At 38.7% G+C, this 27,856-nt stretch overlaps 1 protein-coding gene across 1 annotated transcript in view; it reads right to left on the reverse strand.

The window, feature by feature from the left end:
- FGD6 (FYVE, RhoGEF and PH domain containing 6) overlaps nucleotides 1-27,856 on the reverse strand; it is a 180,385-nt gene that overhangs the window by 15,018 nt on the left and 137,511 nt on the right. The window contains exons 9-17 of the mRNA XM_069095179.1: nucleotides 21,753-21,803; nucleotides 19,249-19,307; nucleotides 19,092-19,163; nucleotides 18,222-18,290; nucleotides 15,355-15,438; nucleotides 14,176-14,255; nucleotides 6,082-6,184; nucleotides 3,027-3,173; nucleotides 2,095-2,197 (exon numbers count right to left, since the gene is read on the reverse strand). Coding sequence (XP_068951280.1) covers nucleotides 2,095-2,197; nucleotides 3,027-3,173; nucleotides 6,082-6,184; nucleotides 14,176-14,255; nucleotides 15,355-15,438; nucleotides 18,222-18,290; nucleotides 19,092-19,163; nucleotides 19,249-19,307; nucleotides 21,753-21,803 — 768 coding nt within the window. The remainder of the gene's footprint in view (nucleotides 1-2,094; nucleotides 2,198-3,026; nucleotides 3,174-6,081; nucleotides 6,185-14,175; nucleotides 14,256-15,354; nucleotides 15,439-18,221; nucleotides 18,291-19,091; nucleotides 19,164-19,248; nucleotides 19,308-21,752; nucleotides 21,804-27,856) is intronic.

Here is a 27,856-nt window from a genome sequence, read left to right on the forward strand (position 1 = left end):
CATTTCCTGGGCACCTACTAAGTTTGAGGCATTGCTCTGTGCTGGGTGAATAAGGTGGCACCTCTATAAGAAGGATTGATCCACCGGAAGAGGGGATGAGCAAAGTCCTCTTGATACATCAAGTAACCTCCTGACCACTCTCACCTCTGGTTCTCCCCTTCTTGAAATTTGGGATGAGCAAAGGTTTCTTCCCAAGTCTAGCAGGCTCTTGGCCACCAGAACCTCTGGCCCTCCCCAGAGGCAACTGCTGGAATGTAAGCTTTGGTGGATCCACAAATCAATATTCTCATTAGAACCTTGGGGGAAGTATTCATTCTATAAAATCCTTTCCTTGTTTCTCCTGGTGCCTATGCAGCTTGCCTATACTCTCATTCTCATCTGCTTCCTATCTTTCTAATTCTAGTCTTCCTAAGTCTGCCCTTTCCAGTGCACCCTCTGGAAAAATAATAACAACAGGTACATACACACACAACTTTTAAGTTTGCAAACGTGGTTTTCTGAGATCGGGGAAAGGAGGAGAGGAGGGAGGGAGAGGAGAGAGAGGGAAAGAGATCATTATTTAACATATAGGGAAACTAGGTCTGGAATGGGCACTGACATGAAGACATTTGAGTGGTATGCCTAATAGCTCTGGTTACAATGGGTACTAAGATGGGAAGTTAGGAGAAAGAGTGAGGAGGGAAAGAATTCAGGGGGAGAGCAATGAAAAATGACAAGAACTGGGAGAAGGATTATCTATCTACAATGTATAGATGAGGTGCTGGTTATTTACAGTTAGTAATAAACTGCAGATTTATGAAGTTGCAGGTACTAAACTATTGAGTCAGGTGGTTTATTCTACCCCACAAATAAATCCACAAATCTTTCAGGAATGCGGCTATAAACCATGTTCAGACTCTAGGAAGGGTGGCTACTTTAGGGAAGTCCTGGTAGTCATCTTAGACCTGACTGTAGTGAAATAACAGACCCAATAACCTTTTTGCAGCCAAATAGTCATTTCTGGTTACAGAGACGAGAGGAGATTAGAAACTAACAGAAAAATGTATTTTGTGTGACTGAATAAACTTATAACCTTGTGTAATTAGCCATAGTGGTAGTGAGGTTTATCTGAAATATAGAGTATTTTTTTTAAAGAGGTTTCAATTCTTTATAGAGAAACTTTTCCCAATTCTATAAACTGGGTACATCAAATAAAACCAATTCTTGATAAAACCAAAACAAAAATACTACCAGATTGAGCTTTTTTAGAAGACTAAAATTAAATTAAATGAAACGTTAACAGCATCTGGGTCACACACAAGAAAACTGTAAATTTTGACCACAGAAAAACTTTTAGGTTTTCAAGAACTGATTTTTAAAATAAATTCGATTCTACCATGTTTAGGTCCTTAAAATGACTGGAATGAGACTAAGAGGAAAGAACAGCTTTATCTAGAGCATGGGTTTAAGTCACAGCTCTGACACTAACTGGCTACGTGACCTCAGGCAATTCCTTTTTAACTTCTCTTTGCCTCAGGTCCCTCTCCTGTAAAATGAAGGGAGCTGGATTACCTGGACTGTGAAGTCCCTCCCAACTCCAAATATATTATCCTAAAACAACCTGTTAGTAGGATTTCCCTTTAGCACAAGCATTAATAGTCAGAGAAGAATAGCTTATAAGCCCCATATTAATAATTTCTATTTCTCAAATAAAGATAATGTGCTCAAGTTGTTTTAAGCAAATTCTCTGCAATATTTCCTTATATGATTAATTTTTAAAATGTTCTCCTTGACCCCTTTCATTGTACTCCTAAAGTGTTAATCATGGTTCTCATCTCAATTTACACTATTATCTGCTTAGCAAACCTTCTCTCCTAATATGAAGGTAAATTTTGGTCTAGTCCCGCCTTGAACTGAGTACTAAGTCTGAATTTGGGGAGCCAAGAATTAATTAAATTGAACTTCTAGGTATTTGCCCCCAAAATGTGGCCAACATTACTAATTCCATTTACGGAAAAGGAAGTTTTCCAAAGACTGGTTCAACGAAGGGGCAAAGAGAGTAACAAAGTTGGGGGAAAAAGGAGCTGGTGAGGGGCTGAAGTGGGTTTTCGTTACCTAGCTTCTGCAATTCTTTGAAACAGTGTTCACAGACTCTTGCTGGCTGGTTTTTCAAGTAATCTAAGCCATATTTATTTGATGAACAAGCTTGACAGACAATCTGAAAACACATAAAACAAATTAACTTAAGAGTTAGACCTTAAGGAGGCAGGCACGGGGCACAGTAGATTGAGCACAGGTCCTGGAGTCAGGAGGACCTGAGTTCAAATCCAACCTCATACAGTTACCAGCTATGTGACCCTGGATAAGTCACTTAAACCCTGACTGCCCCACCTCACCCCCAAAAAAGTTAAGCCTTAGTTTCTTCATCTGTAAAATGGGGACAATGATAACACCTCATAGAAAGGTTGAAAGGATCAAATGAAATAATGTGTATATAAAACTCTTTGCATTCCTTAAATGTGAGTTACAGGATTATTGCAAAGAACAAATAAGGGCATATACAAAAGAATTAGGGAAGGAAAGTGCTATACACATGTAATCTAGTATTATTATTTTTGTTGGCGTATATTGTCCTATTTGTAGAGAGTGTTACATAAATATATAGTTCAAAGTCACAGGAAGAAAAATACTGGCCTGAAATAAGATTTTTTTGCTCTCAATATTGACCCAATATCATTCCAGATGTTATTTGATGATTCAGTATTTTTTCAGCACAATGGTGTTTTGTGCAAATATGTTTTAGAACATAACATATAATGTGAATTCTTTTTAAAAATATTTTTTGGTCCAGCCTTTGATTTTGTGTAGGGTGCTCTGGTATGGAAACTCCATCTATCTGGGCATCTAGCCAGATGATCTGCAACCTATCATCTTAGAGAACTTCTTGGGGCCCTGAGAAATTACCACTGCATTGCCCCCCTGTAATCCAGATGCTTCCTTTAAAATGGGCATTACCTGAAAGGCAGAACAGGACGCACTTGTCCTACCTTGCCACAAGCCCGACAATGGTGCCTCCTCCAGGTGAGTGTGAATTCACTCGTACACACCATGCACATGGTGGCCCTAGTGTCAGGAATCCAGATGGGAGCCTTTGAGCCCAGGGGACTCGTCTCTTCCTTCTTATCCGTTTCCGTCTGCAAAAAAAGAGAGTCGTGGGGCTGTAGGAATCATATCAATAAAAGGAGAAAACAAACTCTGGTTTTTCTATCACACAGAATCAGCTTAAAGAAGTTTTACTCAGGTCTTTTTTTGTTTCCCCATCAGTTACTTCTGTATGTGTCCTGGTACAAGGACAAGATGCTGACCTGAACTGGTGGGGGAACTTTTCTCATCAAGGAATTCCCCACACAGATAAAATTATAGGTTTTTTATCCGATTTTTAAAAATCTAGATTATTTTTCTATGTTTCCATCAATAGCCTTAAGATTAAAAACCAAATCAACATTAGCTTTGCTACTCTGGTCCAAGGTTTCCGCCAATACCCCTTTGTTAGCAGCCCGGGCCCAAGGTCCCTTCCCTGACCACTACCTATTCCCTATTCCCTCAAACTCATGTCCCTTCCCTGTCGCTAGCCTATTCTTCTCTATCTTCATACTATGCCTATTTTTCAGTAGGCCTGTACCTCCCCTACCCCACCCCACCCCCCAGAACATTTTACTTAATATATTTATATTCACATTGTTTCTCTCCAATGGAATGTTACCTCCCTAAAGGCAAGGCCAATTTCAATGTCTTTGTATCCATAATTCCCAGTGCACGGCAGGAACTTAATGAATGCTCAGTGAATTAATGTAAATTATGTCCATAACGGACTCATAGTGGACTAATGCTTAATGATTCTGAGCCATTTAATTTCTTTTCCTTTATGTTATTAAGGTCACTGGGTAAATTACCTATTTTTCTTGCTCTTTTTAAAATCAATTCATTCACATCTATCCAAGTTTTTCTGAATTCTTCAAATGTCTCATTTCTTATGACGCAAAAATACTCCATTAAGTGCATATGCCCATAATTCTCATCTAAGTTTTGTGCCTGTACACCAATGCTCTGGGAACAGCTTCCCTGTTTAATTTATTCAACCATTCCCAAATTACCTTCTTTCTTTCCAGATTTTTGTTACTATAAAAAGTGCTGCTATAAATATTTTGGTATCTCTGGGACTTTCCCCCACTTCTACCTCTTTGTAATATGGACCTAGTAGGTATCATTGGGTCAAAAAGTAGGTACAGTTTTAGCAACTTTCTTAATGTCATTTGTTCTCATATTTAAACTAATTTCCTACATTTCTTGACTATCTGAACTTTACCAGAACTATTTGTTATAAGGTCTTTTTTCCTAATTAAGTGCTTGATTTCTTACTGATTTTGTTATATAACTGGAATTGTCTATTTTATCTTTTTTTGTTTTGTTTTGTTTCTTGGAGGCAAGAAGACAAGGCAATTAATTGGGGTTAAGTGACTTACCCAAGGTCACACAGCTAGTAAGTGTGTCAAGTGTCTGAGGCCGGATTTGAACTCAGGTCCTCCTGACTTAGAGCTGGTGCTGTATTCACTGGGCCACGTAGCTGCCCCAATTTTATCTTTTCTGTTCATCTTTGCTTCTTATTTGTTGTTCTTGTTTGTCTTTCATTCTTGAAAGAACCATGACATCAGGAAGGTGATGCCATGACTTGCAAATGAATTGGATTTAAGTGAGAGAGGGCTGTGCAAAGTCACCACCCTCACTTTCTCATCTGAAGCCATCTGGTTTCAGTGGCCAGATATAGATCAGGAAGACTGTAGATGGCCTCCATTCCTTATTTAGGGGCAGTTGGGTGGTCCAATAGATAGAGTGCTGGGCCTCAAATCAGAAAGACCTCAGTTTGAATCTGGCCTTAGACATTTACTAGCTGTATGACCCGGGGCAAGTCACTTAACCCCTGTCTGCCTTAGTTTTCTGATCTCTAAAATAGAGATAAATAATAACACCTACCTCCAAGGGTTGTTGCAAGGATAAAACGAGACACTGTTTGTAAAGTGCTTTGCAAATCTCAAAGCACTATGTAAATGCTAGTTATGATGATGATAAAGGTGAATTTAGGAATGCTCTATGTCCCCAGAGTTACTAGGCATGCCTTTGACCCTTTGAACAGTAATACAATAGTAGGCCTATCCTCAAAAGAGATCAAAGAAGAGGAAAAGGAGTCATATGAAAAAAAAAAAACTATGGCCCCACTTTTTTTGATGGCAAAGAAATGGAAACTAATGGAGTACCCACCAATTGAAGGACAATCAAATAAATTATGGCATATTAATGAATGAAACATTATGATGTCACAAAAATGATAAAAAGGATGGTTTCAGAGAAACCTGGGGAGACCTGTATGAACTGATGCAGTGTGAAGGGAGCAGAACCTAGAGAACAAATTATATGCTAACATTTTGTGAAGAGAACTTAAAAATGCTTGATTACTTTGATCCATGTAAGGATAAATCATAATAGCATGAGGAAGATGAGAGATGATGAAATATGATACCCACCCTCCTAACAGGGTGGTAGGGTACAAAATCAGACACAGCCCAAGCAAGACTGGGTTTTGCTTGACCATGTATATTTATTACAAGAGGGGTTTGTCCGCCATTTTTTAAAATAGGGAAGTGGGAAAGAGGGAGAAAAGATTTTTGTTCACTAAAAAAATACTTAAACAAAAAAGGATATTCCTGCTAGCCCTAATTATACAAGGTAAGAATTTACATAAGGACCATAGTTATGTAATGAAAAACAACACAGAGACTTTAGCACTCTGAAAAATGCCACAACCAGTTCTAACTGATGAGGAAGCAAGCCCTCTCCCTGCTTCTCAGAATTCTGATTTTTCAGGCACGATCAAATGTAGATTTGTTTTTGTTTAACCATGATTATTAGCTAAAAAGGAGGGTTCTATCAGGTTCAAATGGGGATAGAACCACTAAGACAGGGCAGTATTTTTTTAAATCAATCAAACATTAAAATAAAAGATCCTTTTAGTTGATTTTAAAAAAGGTTAGAAAAAGAACATTATACCTCATCGAGACTTCTGGAGGGGCAGAATGTGATTTTCTTCTTGGCATATTCTTCAATTGACTGGGAGATTGCTTCTAGCCACTCATCCCTTTCTGTAGCAGAGCTGAAAGCAGAGGAGAGAAGCTCCATTAACCAGAAGTCAGTTCTCATCTGTTTCTTTTCCATCACATCAGTTTCTCACATCAGTGAACTCTCTTCCATCTTCAAAGGATTGAAAACAGTTCTCCCTTCCTTGAAGGCATGTCCTCTGAGGCATGATGTCTGACCATAAGAAGCTATAAGCATCAAGGCCCTTGGGGCATTCTAATGACCAAACATCCTTTGACATCTCATCCCAAGTGATCACATTAGTATAGTTCTATACTGAAAGGTACACTTCAGGCTCTCCTACTTTAATGAGAATATATTATAATGATATATTAGTTTATTTGATATGTAATATTATAATAATAAGCAAGTACTTATTAAATTCTCACTATATGCAAGGAAAGTACCTTGTAGAATGCAGGTACAAAACAAAAATTAAAAAGCAAATGTCCCTGCCTTCAGGAAAGAGGTTCAGCTCTAACAGAGAGAGAGACAAAACGCAAACAACTATGTACATATAAGAAATGTACAGGGAAAGTTGGGTGTTGAAAGCAGTATCTTAGAGGGATATGACTAGCATTGAGGAGTCCTGGAGATGACCTCTTACAGAAGGTAGGATTTGAGTTGGGACTTAGAAGCATGATCCTTTCCATAAGGGATAATCCCCCAAATCATGACTGAGAGGAGTCTGGGCGAAAGGTCAAAGAGCAAAGTAATTTGGAATCAGAGGACTTGTTTTCAAAAAGACAGGGGTCCAAACTGCCCTTCAGACACTCATGAGCTGGGTGATTCTAGGCAAGTCATTTAACTCCTCTGAGGTTCAGTTTCCTGATCTATAAAATGGAGGAAGGGAGAAATGGATTCAATGGCCTTCACCATCCTTACTAACTCAAAATTTATGATTCTAGGATTTTATCTCCTTTTTGGGCCCCAGTGTTCTCAACTGTATAAAGAAGAAACTGGATAACCTGATTGCTGTAGTCCCTTCCAACACTCATGATGAAAAAAGTGTATTGTGAATTGTTGTTCAGTCATTTCAGTCATGTCATGACCCCATTTAGGGTTTTCTTGGCAGAGATGCTAGAGTGGTTTGCCATTTCCTTATGCGGCTCATTGACAGATGAGATGAGGAAACTGAGGCCAACAAGATTAAGTGACTTGCCCAGGGTCACACAGCTTATAAATGTCTGGAGGTGAGTTTGATATATGAACTGAGGCAGAGTTAAAGTGAGCAGAACCAGGAGAAAACCTGATATAATTACAACACTGTAAGGACACGCAACTTTTAAACACTTCAGAGCTCTGATCAATGAAGTAACCAATCATCATTCCAGAAAATGAATGATGAAGCCCACTGCCCTCCTTGTGACAGAGAGGTGATACAGTATAGGATGAGATACATTTTTGGACGTGGCCAGTAGAGGAATTTGTTTTTGCTTAACTACACAGATTTGTTACAATAATTTTCTTCTTTTTTTTTTTAAATGAGAGGAGGGAGGAAAAAATTGCTTGTTAATCAAAATAAAGATAAAGGTTTGTTTTTATTTTTTTTTAAGTTCCTACAAAACATATCAGAGCCCTGATGGTTTCACATTCATAATATAGAATACTAAGAATCCTGAAAATTGCAGAGGTGTGTGGTGCATGGAAGGAGTTGCATGTAAAGTCACAGGAAGCAAGTTATAATCCTGGCTTGGCCACTTTGGAGCAGTTGGTCAGCCCTCTAGCCTTTATTTTCCTCCTCTGCAAAATGAGAGGGAAGGATGAGATAATAACTAAGGTCCCTTCTAACTATTACAAGAAGTGATTTACAGACTCTACAATGATAAAGAAAAGCATTTTAAGGATATGATACAAAACAGAATTTTAAGGAGTAACTAGCAAGAGAAATGCAGCAGACAGAGTGTTGGGCCTAGAGTCAGGAAGACCTGAGTTCAAATCCAGCCTCAGACACTAGCTGTGTGACCCTGGGTAAGTCATTTACTCCTGTTTGCCTCAGTTTCCTCACCTGTAAAATGGGGACACATGGGAGAAGGGAATGGCAAACCACTCTAGTATCTCTGCCAAGAAACCCCTTGGACAAGCCCATGGGGTCACAAAGTCAGGCATGACTGAACAACAAGTGGGTTAAAGTTACAAGCAGTCTAGACCTTTGTTGTTACTGTTGTTTGGTTGCTTTTCAGTCACGTCTGACTCTTTGTGACCCCATTTGGGGTTTTCTTAGCAAAGATACTGGAGTGTTTTATAGCTTATTTTACAGATGAAGAAACTGAAGCAAACAGGGTTAAGTGACTTACCCAGGGTCACTAGTTAGTAAGTGTCTGGGGCCAGATTTGAACTCAGGAAGATGAGTCCTCCTGACTTCCTGCGGGTGCCCTTCGCACTATGGCGTCACCTAGCTGTCCCAGATCTTGAGAGGGGCTAGCCAAAGACTTATGGTGATAATAACACGTCTTTTGTTTTATTTCTCCCATGTAAGTTTTCCATTTACACTCTACCTATGAACATTTTTTTCAGAAGCAGTTTCCCTGCTCAAGACCCTGATGAATGGATGAGACCACAGGACCTGCTGCTATCGTTCATCCTTCATTCTTGGAGAGGGCAATGACATCACAGAGGTGGTATCTCAACCTGCCCATGGTGAACTGGATTTAAGAGAGGTGGAGCCGAGCATGACCACAGTTTGAAAATCATGCCTTAAATACAAATTAATAGAACATACCAAAAATGCCTCTAACCTTAAGGTTGGAAAGAAAGAAAAATCAGACTTTTAAAAAAGTGCCTTTTTTAAAATGAACTTAACCATCACAAACATTCCAAAATATAAATCAAAACAGAAACAAGCATGATGGGTATAGTTTTGCTTTGTTACCAAAAAGCAGGTAGGTGGCACTGTGGATAAAGCTCTGGCCCTGGAGTCAGAAAGACATGAGTTCAAATCCCATCTTTGACATTTGACACTTACTAGCTGTGTGACCCTGGTGGAGTCACCCCAACTGCCTTTCAAGAAAAACAAACAAGAAAATCATACATTAAATTTAGTCTGGCAGTAACAAAACTGCCCTCTTTGTGTTCCCTTTTTGAACTTATGGGGGAAAAACCCTTCTAGGTTGATTCACATATTTTCATGCTCAATTAACAAGTTATTTGCTTTCTCTGCCTTTCATCTGTCCACCACTGGGGGAAAAAAAGAAACAACAATTTGTAACAAATACACACAAATCAAGCAAAAGACATTCCTACACTGGCCACGCCAAAAACTGCATGCTTTATTCTGAACCCTGAATTTCAGGTCAATTCAAAAGCACTTTATGGACCTCCCCAAATTTACTTTACTGTGGAAAAAATGGCTTGTCCTTTCATTCTGAGCTAATATTTATAAAGCCCTGTTCTTGAGCCTACATAGGCTACAAGAAACCCATTGAGAGACTTCCTGAGAGAATCACCCAAGAGTTTTCCCACATAGGTTTTTATAAAAAGTAACCAGAAACAGGGACAGAGAGAGAGAAAAAGCCTGATGATTCAATAAATGTTAGAACTGCCCCCTTGATAGCCTTGGGGACACGGGTTTCCAAATGTGCCAGCACATAATCCAATGTACCCATTCAATTACAAATGATGCCCTTTCATTTTAAAATGTCTTCTTTCCCTTGTAGGCCTTTTGACAGAACAAATGTTTATAAGTTCTTGGAAACAGATTTGTCACTAACTGCACCCAATTCGCAAATATTCCAACATAAACATTCATTATCTGGTACAGATACTTCAGCTCCAGGAAGCAATCAATCTTATAGGTACAGAGTGTTTAGCATAGTACCTGGCGTTTAATAAAAGGCTGACTGACAGACTGACTAAGGAAGTATCCTGGCCAGCATGAAACCAAAGAGAAAAAACTGTATGGCAGGTTTATAGAATGGTCAGATTTTTACAATTATCTAGGAAATAAGTTTTTATAATAGTAAAATCAGTTTTATCATCCACTTGCCTTATAAGTTGAAAATGAATGTCCGAAGACATTTTATTTATATATATAGACATACATATATGTGTGTATGTGTATGTGTGTCTATATACATATATGTATAGTAACATTCAATATTGGACAATGATCAACTGTGAATGACTTAGCTATTTTGATCAATACAATGATCCAAGACAATTCCAAAGGAGTTATGATGGAAAAATGCTACCCATCCCCAGAGAAAGAAATGTTGGAATCTGAATGCAGAATAAAGCATATATTTTTTACTTCCTTTATTATTCTTGTTTTTTTTGGTAGGTGTTTTGCAACATGGCTGATATGAAAATGTTTTTCATGACTGCACATGTGTAATTTACACAAAATTTATATAAAAAAGGAGGGATGAGGGAAGGGAAAGAGGGAGAGAATTTGGAACTCAAGACTAAAAATTAATGTTAAAGTGAAAATTAAATGAAAAATATAGAAAGGAGGAGGAAGAGGAGGAAAGAAGAAAGGAAATGAATGACCAAGAATCAATCAGAACTCAAAATGGAATTCAAAATTATTTTAATATTAAAAATTTTTATTTACATATAATTGAGAAAAAAATTAAATATAAAAAAAAGACAACGAATTTCCAAGAATCAATCAGAAAGCATTTATTAAGTGCCTACAACAAGCTAGGCATTAAAGATATACTATGTGTGTGATCTTGTACAAGTCACAGCCTCCCTGAGACTCAGTTTCCTCATCTGTAAAATGAGTTGGGTTGGAATGGATGGCCTCTGAGGTCTATGAATAATAGATTCCTAACTTGAAGGAAAAATGGATTTAAAAACTTGATGAGGAAGGGGTTTAGGAATGGCACTAGTTCCAGGGGATTATTAACTCAACTTTAAAAATGACAGAAGACTTTTTTTTAACTCTTAAATTCCCCCCTCTTCCCCCCCCCCCCAAAAAAAAAAGGTCCATCAGGTCATACAGATTTGGACACAACTGAACAACTCACACAACAACAAGTTACACCAATGTTATATTATCTAGCCCACAGTTTTCCATCTTGTTTATGAGAATATTTTTTCTTATTGGACCTGTTATTTCCCTTGTACAGAGTACTCCCAAGGGAAGAACATTCCTTTACTAGTACAGGTACACTTTCTCTTCTACAATTGCTTGTAAACTGACAGGTCAACTGGTATGGTCTTGATTACAAGCAAGTGTCAGAAGCAGAATTTGAACCCAGTTCTTCCTGACTCAGAGATAAACTATTCATTGTGGCATACTGCCTCTGGGGCAGCTAGGTGGCACCATAGTGCATAGAGTGCTGGACCTGGAGTCAGGAAGACTCATCTTCAGGAGTTCAAATCTGGTCTCGGATACTTACTTAGCTGTGTGACCCTGGGCAAGTCACTTAACCCTGTTTGCCTCAGTTTCCTCACTTGCAAAGTGAGCTGAAGAAGGAAATGGAGAACCACTCCATTGGAGAATCATTTTGCCAAGAAAACCCCAAATTAGATCATAGTCACATACAACTAAAAAACAACTGAATAGAAGACTTCATTATTTAAAAGGCTATCAGGAGAGACACTGTCAAATGCTCTGCTAAAATCAGAATAGAACAATGAACTAACCAAGATATTTGGTAACACTCTCAAAAAGGCAATAAAAGTAGTCTGAAAAACTCTTTCTTTAAAAAAAAATGCTGGGGTGGCTAGGTGGCCCAGTGAATAGCACACCGGCCCTAGAGTCAGGAGGACCTGAGTTCAAATTTGGATTCAGACACAAAACACACACACACAAAAAAAACTAGCCATGTGACCTTGGGCAAGTCACTTAACCCCAATTGCCCTCCCCCCCCAAAATGCTTTATCACTACATTGTTTACATCATAATCACTTCCCAGAAATCCCCCACCCCACACACACTCAAGTAAAACCATCTGAAACATCCACTTAAACCGATGCAATATATAGTGCTCTGCACCCATAGTCTACCACCTTTCTCCCAAGAGGAAAGAGATAGGTTACAATATTTGTCCTCTGAAACTAATACTGCTCACTCACTACATTTTACAAGAGTTTTGTTGTCTTTCAGTTACGTCTTACTTAATGACTACAGTCATTTTGCATCTCTGTTCTCCTGGCCTCAACTTTTTCCACCAGTCATCAGTCACTGTATCTCCCTGGAGGAGATGGTCTGACTGTTTCCCTTCTTGCCTTGTATCTCCAGAGTCTAGAACTGAGCCTGACATGCAGTAAGTGCTTAATAAATGTTTGTTTGAATGAACTGACATCTCAGCACCCAACAATCACCAATTTTCTTTCTAAGCACTTACAAATGACAAATATTTCTAGAATTTTGTCCAGAGTAGAATCAAAAGGAATATAAAGAAAACTATCACCCTAAGGGAGGAAAAAACCAAACAAACCAAGAAGGAATGAGGAGAAAGGCTTCTACAGTATAGCAGAAATTTGTAGAATTAAAAAGACATTGTTAGGGGGTGGCTAGGTGGTGCAGTGAATAGAGCACTGGCCCTGGAGTCAGGAGTACCTGAGTTCAAATCCAGCCTCAGACACCTGCCACACTTACCAGCAGTATGACTTTGGGCAAGTCACTTAACCCCAACTGCCCTCCAAAAAAAAAGGCAAAAAAGAAAGAAAAGACATTTATTTCCAAAAATGATGACGACACTCTCTCCCTCTTTCCTAAGTTGATGAGACAAGGCTTCCTTGCTCAATTGTTCTGGGATGGTAACAATTTGGAAGGATGGGAGAAGAGTGTTAAAAAATGAGGCAACGATATCTGAAACCCCCTTGTAATTCTGCTAATTCCAAGAGAAGAGTACTCTGGGAATTTATTGCTCAAATCATGTAAACAGGGATTTTTAAATTAGCAAACAAAAGCTGCCTTCTTGTAAAAAGGATCACCAATGCAGTGTGGCTAAATAGGGAAGAAAAAGTATTTTACTCGGCTATAAAATTAGGGAGCTGAATTCAATGACCTCAAACATCCCCTTCCAGTTTGAAAAATTCTATAATCCCATGATTAATTTCCTAATGTTTGTATGGGAAGAGAAACTAGACTATATAAGAAAGCCCATATTGCCAATAGGTAACCATTTTAGGTAACCATGATATGAAACATGATTTTTGTTGGGTTTTTTAAAATTTGTGGCAAATACCAAAAAATCATGAATGTTATATAGTTTTAAAAATATTCTATAAATGTTTAACATGTACATGTACATTTACACATATGTAAATATATGCATGTAATTTTTCTTTTAATAGAATGTAAGCTCCTTGAAGGCAGAAATTGGTTTTGTTTCTTATTTGTATTTCCATATAGTAAATACTTAATAAATGCTTTTTGATTGGGTGATTCATGTCTTCCCTAGGAGGGTAGGCTAGGAGATATTTTATATTACTCTCTAAAGATTATTACCAGAGATTTGAAGTCCAAAAAATAGACAAAAAAAGTTTTCAAAATAAATCATGGTATATTGTTGCTATTGTTCGGTCCTATCAGTTATGTCCATGATGCCACTCATAATGCCATTTGGAGTTTTCTTGGCAAAGATACTGGAGGGGTTTGCTATTTCCTTCACCAGCTCATTTTAAAGATGAGGAAACTGAGGACAACAGGGTGAAGTAACTTGTGCAGGGTCACACAGCTAAGAAATGTCTGAGGCCAGATTTTAACTCATGAAGATACATTTTCCTGACTCCAGGCCCAACCAACACTCTATCCACTGCACTACCTACCTATCCCAACAGAGGTACTATCTGACCCCAAGTTCTCACGGAACCCAGAACCAGTGCTCTTTCCTCCATAGCACAATGTATCTCTCAAATGGCAGCAATCAGTTCAAAACCAAAAGATACGATCAGACATCTAAAAAGAAAAGCAGGGGAAAAAAACCCTAAAATCCCTGAACTCCCAAAGTTCACCTTCAAAGAAATGGCTTTCCATACCTGAACCTACAATGCTGATAATAAAGGTTGCTTTTTAAGGTTTTTTGTTTTGTTGTCGTTTTTATCTTTTACCTGGCTGAGAGAATGAAGGAACGTTCCACACTTTCAATCTTCAGCTCATTCTGGTAAGCTTCCTGAGTTGGTTTTCTAACCTACAATGAAGGCAAAAGAAAAATCTTATCAGTTGACCATCCTTTCCCCAATCTGTGAAAGCCCCTGCCTCTGATACTAAAAGTCACCCACATTCCCTCCTATCACGAGTTCATGAGGATTTCTGAGGGAGACGTGGAAGAGCAGCCTGAAATAAAAACCCTCTAGGACTCTTTCCAGGACATACTGGGGCAAGGCAGGAACATTATAAAAAGCCAGGATGAGTCAAGGCCATATAGGATGATGACAATTACAAAAACCAGCAGTTATATAACTCTTTTAAGGTCTGTAAAATGCTTTACAAATGTGATCTCATTTGGTTATCCCCAACAACCCTCAGAGGTAGAGGCTATTATCATCATTGTGCCCACTTTACAGAGAGAGAAACAGACTGAGAGAAGTGGCTTGACTAGGATTCACAGAGTAAGGATTTGAACTTAGGTCTTCCCAATTACAAGCCCCATGTTCTATATACAATGCATACGTAAGTCAAGTTATCACCCTCATGGTGTCATCGGTCCTTTTGGAGAACAATGGACAAACAGCAACAATCTATACCCTACACTGTTTAGTTTGTTCTCAAGAATGAGGGCTGGGGACTGAATGAGCCAGAGAACATTTGCCCAAGTAACCAAGGGGTGACTATAATTCTCTTTCTAGCATCACAGGAGTATAGATTTAGGGCCAGAAAGGACTTCAAAGGCAGTGTAGTCCATTCCCCTCATTGTAAAGATGGGGAAACTGAGTCCTGGAGGTTAGTGACTCGATCAAGGTCGCACAGGTAGGAAGTGATAGCATGATCATACATCGATGGCAAACCAGGTAGGAGAAAGCAGTAAATAATTTCCACTCCAAAAGAAGCAATATTAGGTTCTATTTATGAGCTCTCTCCAAAGCAGATTTTTTCATTAAAACATATTAATGTCAAAACACTAAGATAAAAAGTTGCTTTGTTCGGTCATTTTCAGTTGTGTTCCACTCTACCTGACCTTATTTGGGGTTTTCTTGGCAGAGATACTGACGTGCTTGTCCATTTCCTTCTGCAGCTCATTTTGTCCACTAGCTGCCCTGAAAAAGTCCGTAGTGACCTCACTGACTCACCTTCATTCCAGCCAAAGAAAGCATGTTGTTGAGTTTATACATCCCAGACTGCACAGGTGTTGTGTACAAGAGAGCATCATTAAACTGCAAGAGGAAACACACATCAAAGAAGATTGTAAATGAAGAAACAAAAACATGTTAGCTATAGATATGTGTAAGATATACATGAGGGGTTCAAGACCTTGTCTTCTTGCCAATAGGTATTTCTTTGTTTAAAAAATATTTTTTTCACCCAATTACATGTCAAAACAAATTTTTTAATGCTTTATTAACTTCTGATTTATATAATTCGTTTCCGCCAGATTTTGAGTTACAGATTTTCTCCCCGTTTTTCCCCTACCCACCGGCCCAAAATAGCAGTCCCACAGGTCCCCTCCTCCAATCTGCTCTCTCCCATATTTTCTCCTACCCCTTTCAACTTTTCCAGTGGATCTCTATGCCTCAGTGCCTGTATATCTTATTTCCCAATCACAAAACAATTTTTAACATTATTTTTTTTACTTTTGAGTTCCAAATTCTATCCCTTCTTTTCCTCCTTCCCTCCTCCCTGAGACAGCAAGCAATCTAACATATGTTATACACGTGTAATTTTGTGAAATATATTTTCCATATTTGTCTTTTTGTAGAAGAAAAATGCAAACCAAAAAGAGGTGAAAAATAGTATGCTTTGGTCTGTAACCAGATGCCATAGGTTCTCTGGGGGCATATAGCATTTTTCATCACAAAGCCTTTGGGATTGTCTTAGATCATTGTATTGCTGAGAGTCATTCACAGTTCTTCATTGTACAATGTTCCTGTTACTCTATACAATGTTCTCTTGGTTCTGCTCCCTTTACTTTGCACCTAAGTCTTTCCAGGTTTTTCTGAAATCATGCTGCTCATCATTTTTTATAGTACAATAATATTTCCCTTACAATCATATATCAATAATAGATGTTTTAAGGAAAAACAAAAATATTTCATTGCCACCTTCTCCAATGCCAACTGTCCTTTGGCTTTCCTCTCTTTACAACTAAACTTTTTTTTCTAGCAATAGGTTTTAAGTGACTTGCTAGTAAGTGTCTGAGGCCATACCTACACTTTTAATTTTTTAATGTTTTTTTAAATTTTTTTTTGTCTTTATTTATTTGTTTACTTTTAGTTTACAAGATTCAGTTCCAGAATTCCTTGAGTTTCAAAATTTTTCCCCTCCCTCCCCTCCCCCTTAATGTTTTCTTAAAATATCATAGTCCTTCATTAATGACTCCATCCCCTACATAACTCTCTTTTAACAAATATGCTCATTTAAGAAAAGCTGATTAAACATACTGATGATATCACTGGGTGATAAGAGATGCACATCTAGAGCCAGGGTTGCTAATCTGGGGTCTGAAAATTTGTTTTATTAATATTATGACAAATATTTCCATATGATGGGCTTCCTTTGTCATCCCTTTTATTTAATGTACTTATAAACATAATTCTGAGAATCCCTTCAAAGAGCACAGAAAAGTTTAAGAACCCTTTGGCTTGGCGGAAGAAGGGAGTTTAGAGGTCATTCTGACTTTATGATCAAGGTCTGAGAAGGTTAACTGACTTGCCTGTGGTCACAAAGGTCATAAGTAGCAGAACCAATATTCAAACCAATGTCTTCTAATTTCTAATCCTGCATTCCTTTGACCATACCATGCTGCCTTATTCTGCACCCATGATCCCCCACTTCCCTGCTGACAGAGGAGAGCCATGCCTCATGATCAATTCTTTAAAGTCATGGTTAGTCACAGCATTGATCACTGATTACAGCATTAAGTACAGAAATGTATCGATTGCTACCCCTAAGTTTCTAAGACTGGTCCATACTCCAGACCCCTACCTTTCTCACCACCAGCCCAATCTTTGATGCCCTTATAATTTGGCCTCCAAACCCTACTCCACTGAAACCACTTTCTCCGGGGACACCTCCCAACTGCCAAATTCTATGGCCTTTTCTAAGTCCTTATTCTTTCTGATCTTCATGCAGCATTCACCATGGCTGACCATTTTTTCTCTTCCTGTTTCAGCTGTGTCCAATTCTTGGCAATCTCATTTGGAGTTTTCTTGGTAGAGATACTGGAGTGGTTGGTCATTTTTTTCTCCAGCTCATTTTATACAGGTGAGAGAACTGAAATACACAGGGTTAAGAGACTTGCCCAGGATCACACAGTCAGTGTGTGCCTGAAGTGTCTGAAGTTAGATCTGAACTCAAGAAGAGGGGTCTTCCTGACTCCAGGTCCAGAGACCTACCCACTGTGCCAACTAGCACCTACAGAGATGGTTAGTAGCTATTATATTTATGAGGGGAAAAAACTGAAATCATTTTTTCAATAAGAAAGGAAAGTCACTAAAGCACTTTTTAAATGCCTAGCAGAGAACAGGAGGTTAGAAAAAAAAATCAGACATGCAGGAAAACTTCAAAAGTTACACGCTGAGTTTATTACATACTTAAAAGGAAAAGCAAGCTGGATGTGATAGATTCACAGCTTCGTGTACAAAGCAGCTCTCTCTTCTTTGGTTCTGCTATAAAAATGCTCATTTTATTTGACATTTAAATTCAGAATTAAAAAGGAAAAAACCTCATTCTTTCAGATTTAAAATGAGGTCACTGGAGTCCAAATAGGAATGATTTTATGTCTGTGATTCCGGAGCACCAGTGCATGTAACAGATTTCATTTTGTCACATTTAAAATGCCAATGAGACAGCAAGATTATTTTCTAAACTTTCCATTTGAAATGGAGATTAGCCCAATGGGCCAAGCTGTTGTATCAGTGAAGACCAAGATTCCATTACCCCAATTAAACAACGATCCCCAAAACAAATAAATACACCAGAAATGAACTCAGTGTCTTACCAGAAAAAACATCCTTGGCTGCATGACCTTCCGAGACAATTTCATCAGGGTTCCTTCTTTGAGGAAGACCTAGTTCATCCATCAAAAGCAGAAAAGGGAAATATAAAACAACTGTCAACTATTGATATTAGCAATTTCTCTTAAAATATGGGTTATCATAACAAGCACAGGAGGGGAGCTCTGGAGGTGTGTACTAGACAGGCTGGTTGAAGTTCAAAAATCTGCTTCTGGTCTAGTGGTGCTCCAAGTTAAAATGGCCCAGGGCACAGCTAGGATGTCACTTCAGAATCTGCCGGAATGCTGTTCCCTCTAGAGCACACCAAGTAGCAACACCACTTTTGTGCGTGTGTCCCCTAAAGGCCTCTTCCAGTGACTGGTTCTCAAAGGCTCTTCCAGAAAGGGGTCATTAGTCCTGGTAGGTTCTACTGTGCAGGGAAGACTCTCAACATAGGTCCAGAAATCAACTGTAAAACTGTTCTCTACGCACCAGTTTAGTGATTGCGTTTGCCATTCCAGACCACATAAGCGTGTGACAGACTTCATTTTATTTGTCCCTAGTTGGGAAATGCCACACACTATGTCAGAAATTCTTCAGTTATGGTGAATTTCAAAGACCAGGGTTGGTTACCAACAGTGACAAGATTGTGAGTCCCTGACTTGTTGATGTGTTAAAAGAAGGGGCAAGATAATCCACCCTTGGCTGAGTCTGGGTATCACAGAAATGCAAAGCTAGGTGTGACTGTGGAAGCCAGCTCAGAATGGGAACTGCACACAACCATAATCTTTGCAGCTGCCTAAAAGGATGATTACCCTTAGGCACATGGCATTTTATTCTCTTCAGTCCATGGCAAGCATCCTAAGGAAACTTACCCTTCCTGGCTGTACTATCTCATGATGTCCACTCAGGCTGTACTGAATCTGCATAAGCTTCTGAAAATTGTCCTAAGGAAGGAAGAGATAAAAAGCCCATGAAGGCACCTGCTCCCAGCTGAAAGTGGGCCCCAGTTTGTAAACCCGGGATACTTACTCCCTGCTTCATGATGTCATTGGCGTGGTTGGCAACCTCTATGACCACAGCAAGGGCATCTAGAATACATAAGGACAGAAGGTGGTTGATATTAACTTGTCAATAAAAACAATAATGATGACTAGCACTTACATAGCTATTTAAGGTCTGCAAAGCAGTTTTCAAATGTTATCTCATTTAAACCTCCTGGGAGATAGTTATCCCCATTTTGCAGATGAGGAAACTGAGGCAGAGGTTAAGTGACTCACCCAGGGTCACACAGCTAGGAAGTACCTAAGACAGGCTTTGAACTCAGGTCTTCCTGTCTATAGGTCCAAGAATTTATCCACTAAAGTTCAACCACTTTTGATACAGTTATTTCAACCAGTCAAATGACAAGTTAACAGAGCTAAAGTCAAAGGACCATAGAATCTAGAATTTGAAGGGACAACAGCAGTCCTCTATTCCAGGGGTATCAAATGCAAATATAAATGGATTCCTAAAAAAACCTACAAATTAACATTATCTATGTTATACTGTACTTTTATTTTTTTTGTTAAACATTTCCCAAATAAATTTTTAACCTCGTTCAGGTGCTGACCCCAAGTTTGAGACCTCTGAGCTAGTCTAAGGCTTTCATTTTAGAATTAAAGAAATTAAATTAAATGGTTTGTCCAATGTCACACAGGTAGGAAGAGTTAGAGATTAGACTTGAACTTCAAAACAACTCTGGGAGGCAGGTGCTGTTATTAATAAATGCTCATTTATGAATTCATTTATTGATTCATTCAAACTCAGGCAGGGAAATGAATTGTCCAGGATCACACAGATAGTATGAGTTAGAAGCAGGATTCAACTCTAAAGCATCTAACTCCAAACCCAGTGCTCATACATAAAATGACTTACAAAATTTCAATGGCAGTAAGAAAGAAATGAATAATAAAAATTGTTTTTTTTTTAAACCAACTTGAAAAGATTCTGATCTTTTGAGGCAGGGTTTGAATAAGTCTCCCTAATTTCATGTATTTAATATAAAGTTAATTAAATGAGGAGATATATGTGAAGTATTGTGCAAACCCAAAAAACACCATAGAAACATTGGCTATTATTAATAATAATGATAATGAAAATACAACCTTATAAACTGAGAATGGCAAGTACTAAATCCCCATTTTACAGATGAGAGAAAGAGAGTATTTCTTTTCTAAATTTTTTTAATTTAGTGTTTCTAGAAACAAAACTGACTCTAGTTGAACATCAAAAAAAGAGAAAAAAATAGCTCTATATGAGAGGGAGAAAAACATACTCTTTTAACTAAGTGCACATTTCAAAAATATTCTAATCTTTTTATTTTGGGAGAACAACTAGTAAACAAATTTTCAGGGCAATATTTATTACACAGGAGCCTCCTGGCATAAAAAAAAAATTAAGCTGTATGCATGTGTCTTGAACCTTTGCAACAGATTTTTAAACTCCCTAGGAAAGAGTTCTTTAACATTAGAAACCTTGGAATTTAAGAATTTTTTTTTTAAAGCAATTGGGGTTAAGTAACTTGCTCAAGGTTACACCGCCAGTCATTTCTGGGTGTGGTACTGAGTATCTGAGCCCAGATTTGATCCAGGTCATCCCGACACTGGAGCCAGTGCTCTTATTCGCTGAGCCACCTGGCCGCCCCTAAGCAATTGGGGTTAAGTAACTTGCTCAAGGTTACCCGGCCAAGTGTTTCTGGGTGGGTGCTAAGTGTCTGAGCCTGGGATTCGATCTCCAGGTCTTCTCAACGCTGGAGCCAGTGCTCTTACTCTCTGTGCTACCTGGCCGCCCCGGAATTTAAAAATATCTTGAAGGACTAAGCAAATGTTTCTCATCAACTTGGTCCTTCTTAACAGTCACTTATTATTCTGGAAATTATAAAAATAAAAACAATCAAACAAACCAACAACCAACCAAAATGCTCACAAATCCTTCCATAAATGCCATGGCAGTAACATTTTCTTTTTCTTTTTGGAGGGGGAAAGGTAGGGCAATTGGGGTTAAGTAACTTGCCAAGGTCACACAGCTAGTTTTTGTGTTAAGTGTCTGAGGCTGAATTTGAACTCAGGTCCTCATGACTCTAGGGCTGGTGCTCTATTCACTGAGCCACCTAGCCACCCCGCAGTAACATTTCTAATGGCAGAAATCATCAATAGCCTAAAGAAATAAAGATGTAATGATGTGGGATGAAAATTCAGCTTTCACTTGCTCATGACTGGATTTCTGCTGGACACTGAGTCAGGAAGGAGTCATCTGTTTTCTACAGTTCTTTTATGAAATCAGCCTACACTGAATTAAAAGCTATAAATCTCAGGGATCATTAGGAGGCAGATTCTGATCGAATAAAATTACTTACCTTGGAATGGGCCACTTTAAGGACAAATAATACTCTACCTCCCCAAACTGGCAACCACACTTGTTAATATTACCACTGTATTTTTCTGAAAGATCAATGTTTTAATATTTATAAAGTTTAAATGAAACAAGTTATTTACCTTGAGTATCCCTATAATCTGCAGAGTCTTCCAAAAGATTCTTCAAATAATCTATGAAAACAAAAAGAATATTAAAAGGGCTAAGTATTTATAGGGCATAATGCATATATCTAACACTGCAAAATCTTCTGAGAGAGTTGGATCTCATTGTCTACACAGAATAAACCAAGTGGATAAAGAATGGCTATTTTCCAGAAAATGATCAGTAAGTGGCTGGATCTTCCATAAAACTTTTGGTATTTAACTGTTCATACTTTCAAAGGATTGGACATCAGACCTGTATTGTTTATGTGACTTTTCTATAGCTTAATTGGTTACAATATAAAAACCTCCATAATATATATTGTGAATATTTAAAAGTAATTGTAAAGTGTTTCACTTGATGGGGAGTTTTAATACTACAAATAAATATGTCTTCTTGATATAGTTTTTTTTTTTCTTTAAAGCATCGTAGTAGTGTTCTACAGAGAGAAACGGGCATCGAGGTGATGCAGTGGACAGAGTCCTAGGTCTGGAGTCAGGAAGACTCCTCTTCATGAATTCGAATCTGGCCTCAGGTATTTCCTAGCCTGGACAAGTGACTTAACTACACGGGCCTCGGTTTCCTCATCTGTGAAATAAATCAGAGAAGGAAAGGGCAAACCACTCCATTAATCTTTGCCCAAAAAACCTCAAATGAGGTCACAGAGTAAGACACAGCTGAAATGACTCCACAACTACACAATCTAGGACAATAAACTCAAATGCCATTTGGGAAAGCTACTGATTTCCTTTGAAAGACTCCAGGCTTTTCCCTAAAAGGAAGTTGCATCCTTTTAATATCAATCTTACTGCAGGGAGACAAGTCATGGAATGACACAGACTTTACAGAATTCAATGTGTGGGTCCTCCAAACAGGCAATGGAAAGGCAGGTGACAGGCATAAGCAGGGTTCAACAGAAAATGCCAATGAAGACACAACAGAAGGATATCATCAGAGAGATGCATGATTGGAAAAAGAACAGTGTGAAAACAAGGGAGACCCTAAGAAGAGCCCTCCAGCCATACTGGTGAATGGATCAGAAATTCTTGACAGCAAGGATCCTAAGACAACTAATGTGGGGCTGGAAAGGACAGGAAGGCTCCTCTACTCCAACCCTCTCCTTTTTTTACACATGAGAAAACTGGAGGCCAGTGAGATGAAATTAGGCATTAGATGTAGGATTTGAACTCAGCTCCTGAGACTCCAGATGATTTGTTCCATCTTACCAAGGGTTGTTTTGTTTAAAAGAAAAAAAATCTTGGGCCTTCTCTGTAATAAAAGTTCATTAAGAAATACACTTCTTTTTTTTTTTTTTTTTAAGTAATTGGGGTTAAGTAATTTGCCCAAGGTTACACGGCCAGTTTTTTTGTGTGGGTGTTAAATATCTGAGGCCGGAACCAATCCCTGGTCCTCCCAACTCCGGGGCCAGCGCTCTACTCACTGCGCCACCTGGCCCCCCCAAGAAATACACTTTTTTTGATCAAGAGATGGGAACATGACAAGGACAGAATGGTGCTTAGGCAATCCAAGGGTGTGCAGTTGCCTGGTTTTGCTTAATCACTTAAAAAAAAAACTACAAAGGGTTCAATGGGGAGAAGAAAGTGATGATCAAAAGTCACTGGCCACAAGGGGTCAGAATGGTGAAAGTGTTGGGACTTGAACACTTGCCAGCTGATGACTCTGGGCAAGGAACAACGTGTACAGATGGGTTTCCTCATTTATAAAATGGAGATAATAATAGCACCCGCCTCCCAGAGTCACTGTGAGGGTCTAGTGACATCAAATAAAGACTTCACCAATCTTGGAGCCCTATAGAAATGCTGGCTATTATGACTTGAGTTCAAGAGTCTGCAATTGTAAGAGAGTTTAAGGAGATGGACCAGAACTAACCTGAGTTCGTATCCTGCCTCAGATACTTGGCCAACTGGCTGTTCCTGGGCAAGCACTTAATCTCATCATTACTCAATTTTCTCAACTCAGAAACGAGATGGATCATGGTCTCTAAGGGTCCCTTTCCAGATCTAAATTAATGATGTTAGGATCCTAACCAGCCTATGTGGGGATTAAATAATCCATCTTTTAGTGAGTAGCCTAGAAATGGGACCACAGAGTTAGAGACGAAAAGAACTGGCATGAATTAGCCTCAGTTTCCTCATCTATAAACAAGTGACACCTCACCCCTTTCAGTTCTAAATCTGTGAACCCGAGATCTAGTGAAGCTGTTTCTGTCTTTCCTTGTATCGCTGGTATTTAGCACAGTGTCTGGCAAACAGTAGGTGTTAATAAGGCTTAGAGTCAGGAAGACCTGAATTCAAATCCAGCCTCCAGCTCGTATTAGCTTGATTACTACTACTAGTCAATTAACTTCTGTCTGCCTCAGTTTCCTCAAATATAAACTGAGGATGACAATAATAGCACCTACCTCACAGGGTTGTTGTGAGGAACAAATGAGATAATATTTGTAAAGTACCTAGCATAGAGACTGGAATATGGTAGGTGCTTAATAAATGATTACTTCTTTTCTCTTCCCCTCCTTCCCATTTGACAGATGAGGAAAATGAGGTCCAGAGAAGTTAAGTACTATACAAACAAGTAGGATTTGAATCCTGATCTTCTAACATTAGGTGGACCATGTGTGTCCACTGAAACAAATCTTTTTATAATTTTACTTTGAAATAAAATTATCTTTCTAATTCTATTTTCTTTGCCCCCTTTCTCCACTAAGCCATGTTATCTCAAGTAGCAGGAGGGATGGAGGGAAGGGAAAAACTTCATCTTTCTCTCTTTGGCTTCCGGCCACACTTGTGGCTGAATCTCTCTAAATCCCTGTGGTTCTGGCTTCCTGCCAGGCCTGTAGCGGTCTCTTTTCTATTGCTCAACCTCTCATGGTCAGACCATTCCTCATCTTGTATTTTTTCATGTGGAAGCACTCTCTCGCTCTCTCTCTCTAACTCTCTGCCAAGCCACTGTCCTGGCCATACCTCAATCTTTCCTGCTTTTTCCTTTTTACCCCTTGGTTTCTGTGTCAACCTCACACTGAATGATAAATGACAAAACTATTAATAATAGCTAATATTTATATTGGGCCTATGAAGCCCATGAGGGCTTTTATTTATTTATTTGTTTATTTCTTTGGATCCAGAAAGAGTTCACAAGAGAAAGTCTTATGTAACCTTCCGAGTCGTCACCAATGCTCAGACAACACTGTGGGTAAAAATGTCACAGTGTATGACACTTGTGCCCACTCTGCTGTAAGTATACTGTCTGAACAACACACGGCCTGGACAGAAGGAGGAGTTAGAAGCTTGGAGGTTGGTCTGAGTCAGCTGGGAGCAGCAGGGAAACCAGCAGTTGTTAACAATTGGGCTTAAGTCTTTGGCGAAACTTGGGAGGAGACTTGAGACACTCCTTGATGTGTCATGAAGCCCGGCTCCCAGGATGCACATTATCAAAGTAGTCTAGCCAAGAGATTTCATGAGGCAAATGGGGGAGTGGTGTAGTCAACCCAATTGAGCAGACTAGTTTCTTGAAGTCTTAGGTATCTGGTTTCATTATGTCAAACCTGTCTGATCACTTTTCAAGAGGTTACGAGTGTTATGGTTATGGTTATGGTAGCTAGGATTAACAAAGAAACTATCTGACCTTAAAAAAAAAAAATTCTTGAGAATAAAGAGAGAAAAGGGGAAAGGAAAAAATGTGGCTGGGACTGATTTCCCCAAAATTTAATCTCTGGCCACCAGGGGGCAACCTTGATAAAGAAAAGTTGATTTGGGGGAGAACAAATGGATATCAATGAACCCGGACTGAGAGCACAAACAGAGCAGCAGGGTCTCAGAGTCCGGACAAACTGGGTCTTTTTTCTCAAACAGAACCTGAGAATCCATTAAGTGTAGACAGCCACAGCCACTGACTCTCAATTGTCAGGGCTTAGCACTATGGCTTGCAAATAGCAGGCACTTAATAAATGTTTGTTTTCTTCTTCCCTCCCCTAAGCCCAATTGTAGCATCAAAGATCTAGAACTGGAAGGAACTTTAGAGGACATCTAGTCCAACCACTTCATTTACAAATGGGGAGACTGAGGCCCAAGGAAGTCAAAATAGGATCACAGAGCTAGGATCAAAGATAGAGAGTTGTAAGGGAAAATTGAGGAAACTCAGGTTCACACAAGTTAAGTGACTTGTCCAAGGTCACATAAAATGTGTTTCTATAGGAATTTGAACACAGGTCTTTCTGACTCTGAGTCTAGAGTTCCATCCACTATGCCAAACCAACTTTCAAATTTTTTGACTGTAAGACAAATTCTCAACAACTTAAAACATCCACCCATATGATATCAAGCTAGAAAAGGTAAAGTACAATCATTATGTGTGGCAAGGGACTTGATCTAGGGAGATCTGGACACTTAAGTCTTGTGTTCAGCTTTGTTACTCGCAAACTATAGGATGTTGGGAAATCAACCCAACCACTTAGAAACCGAAACAGCACATGCCTAATGCTTGTCAAATAATGAGTTGGCTTGACTTGGCCAAACTATCAGGAGACTGTAGCCACTCTCTAAGAAGTTTAATTTCACCATGAAACTGAAGCCATCAACTGAGTAATAATAGTGTGTTTTTTCCTGTGTATTTCTTTTCCTGCTGTAAAATGTGCCTTTAGAAGACACTTGTTAACAGATTGAAGAGGTCTTGGGTCATTCACACCCAATGATTAGGCCCCTATCTGCACCAATCATCCTGAATTAACATGTTTACTGGAATTAATCATTGGGTTTGATAGTGATGAGAGTATTCTGATACCCAAGGAAAAAAAAGTATAAACAAACAGAAACTACACATGAGCTGAAGCACTGTCACTGGCTAGATTATTTCCGGGAGCTTTGTCAACCAAGGACTCTTCTTGTATTTCTGTCTAGGCAAGTCCTGACAGCCTGGGCCTGGGCATCTGGCTGGGTGCACTGAATCTAGGTCAAATCTTACACCTGGAAGGAGGAGGGAGGGTGCTCCGTAGCAAAGTCAGACAAAAGGCAGGTGGTGTGTGGTTTATGGACTATCTGTATATTAAAGCCCTGTCTAAAGGAAGGGACAGAATATGGAGAAGAGTCAATTAACACCAGCTGATGAGTAACTAACTGCTTCATAGCTATAAGTAAAATGATACGAAAGAAGGCTCATCCATGGAAATGCTGAATTTCATGCAGACGCTCCAAAGGGGAAATGAGTTAGGAACAGAATGGAAAAATGAATAACAATAACTGATATTTACATATCACTTTGCACCTGAAAAAGTCTCAATGCCTGTCCTTTGGGTTTTATATCACATCTGACATTAAGGTCTTTTGGGGACTTCAATAACTAAAATTCTTTGGGTGGAGTCCAAGTCATACCCAACATATACCCAATTGTGGGCCCTCTAAGCAAGACATACTTAATTGTGAGGGTCAGTGTACAGGCTTTAAAAATAAACACCCTCCACGTGGAATTTTTTCACTGAGGGTTCTCTTGGGCACTAATTAATCTGGCAATTGGAAAAGACTACAATAAGATTTGTTTTGTCATTATTATTTCCCCATCTGTTTATTAGCCTCTGGTTACCACTAAGACCTCTATCTTCAAAAAGAGTTTTAACAGATGGTTCCCGTATCCCATTTTCTACAAACATGGGAAATTCTAAACTTCTAAAAGTCTAGAAGGAGTTAATGGCCTCTCAGTCTACAGCAAAAGTAATATAATATGCTGTTAAAGCATCCTTTAACTTAATATAAACAGTTTGAACAAGATCAAAGAAATCACCTGATCCCTAGATAATTAAAAATTAAATGACTTTTATTTAAGGGCCAATTTTAGATGAGGAAGATGTTTATTTACAAAAAGAATTTTAAAATTTTGTTTTACCTGACCAAGAATCATGATGGTTATTTTTCTATTTCCATAAAAAAAAATCATTCATTTAACTAAAGGCTAGTTGGCAACTTTCTAACAAACAAATTTCTACTTAGAAATTTCTATCTCCTTCCAGTATTAGACACATACCTCAAGGAGATGATGGACAAAAAGAAAGACCCTTAATTTTTTTTTTTTTTTT

This window comes from Petaurus breviceps, unplaced genomic scaffold, assembly GCF_028583685.1.
Source record: "Petaurus breviceps papuanus isolate PSGF00001 unplaced genomic scaffold, PetGlider_PUasm1.0 225, whole genome shotgun sequence".
Classification (NCBI taxonomy): domain Eukaryota; kingdom Metazoa; phylum Chordata; class Mammalia; order Diprotodontia; family Petauridae; genus Petaurus; species Petaurus breviceps.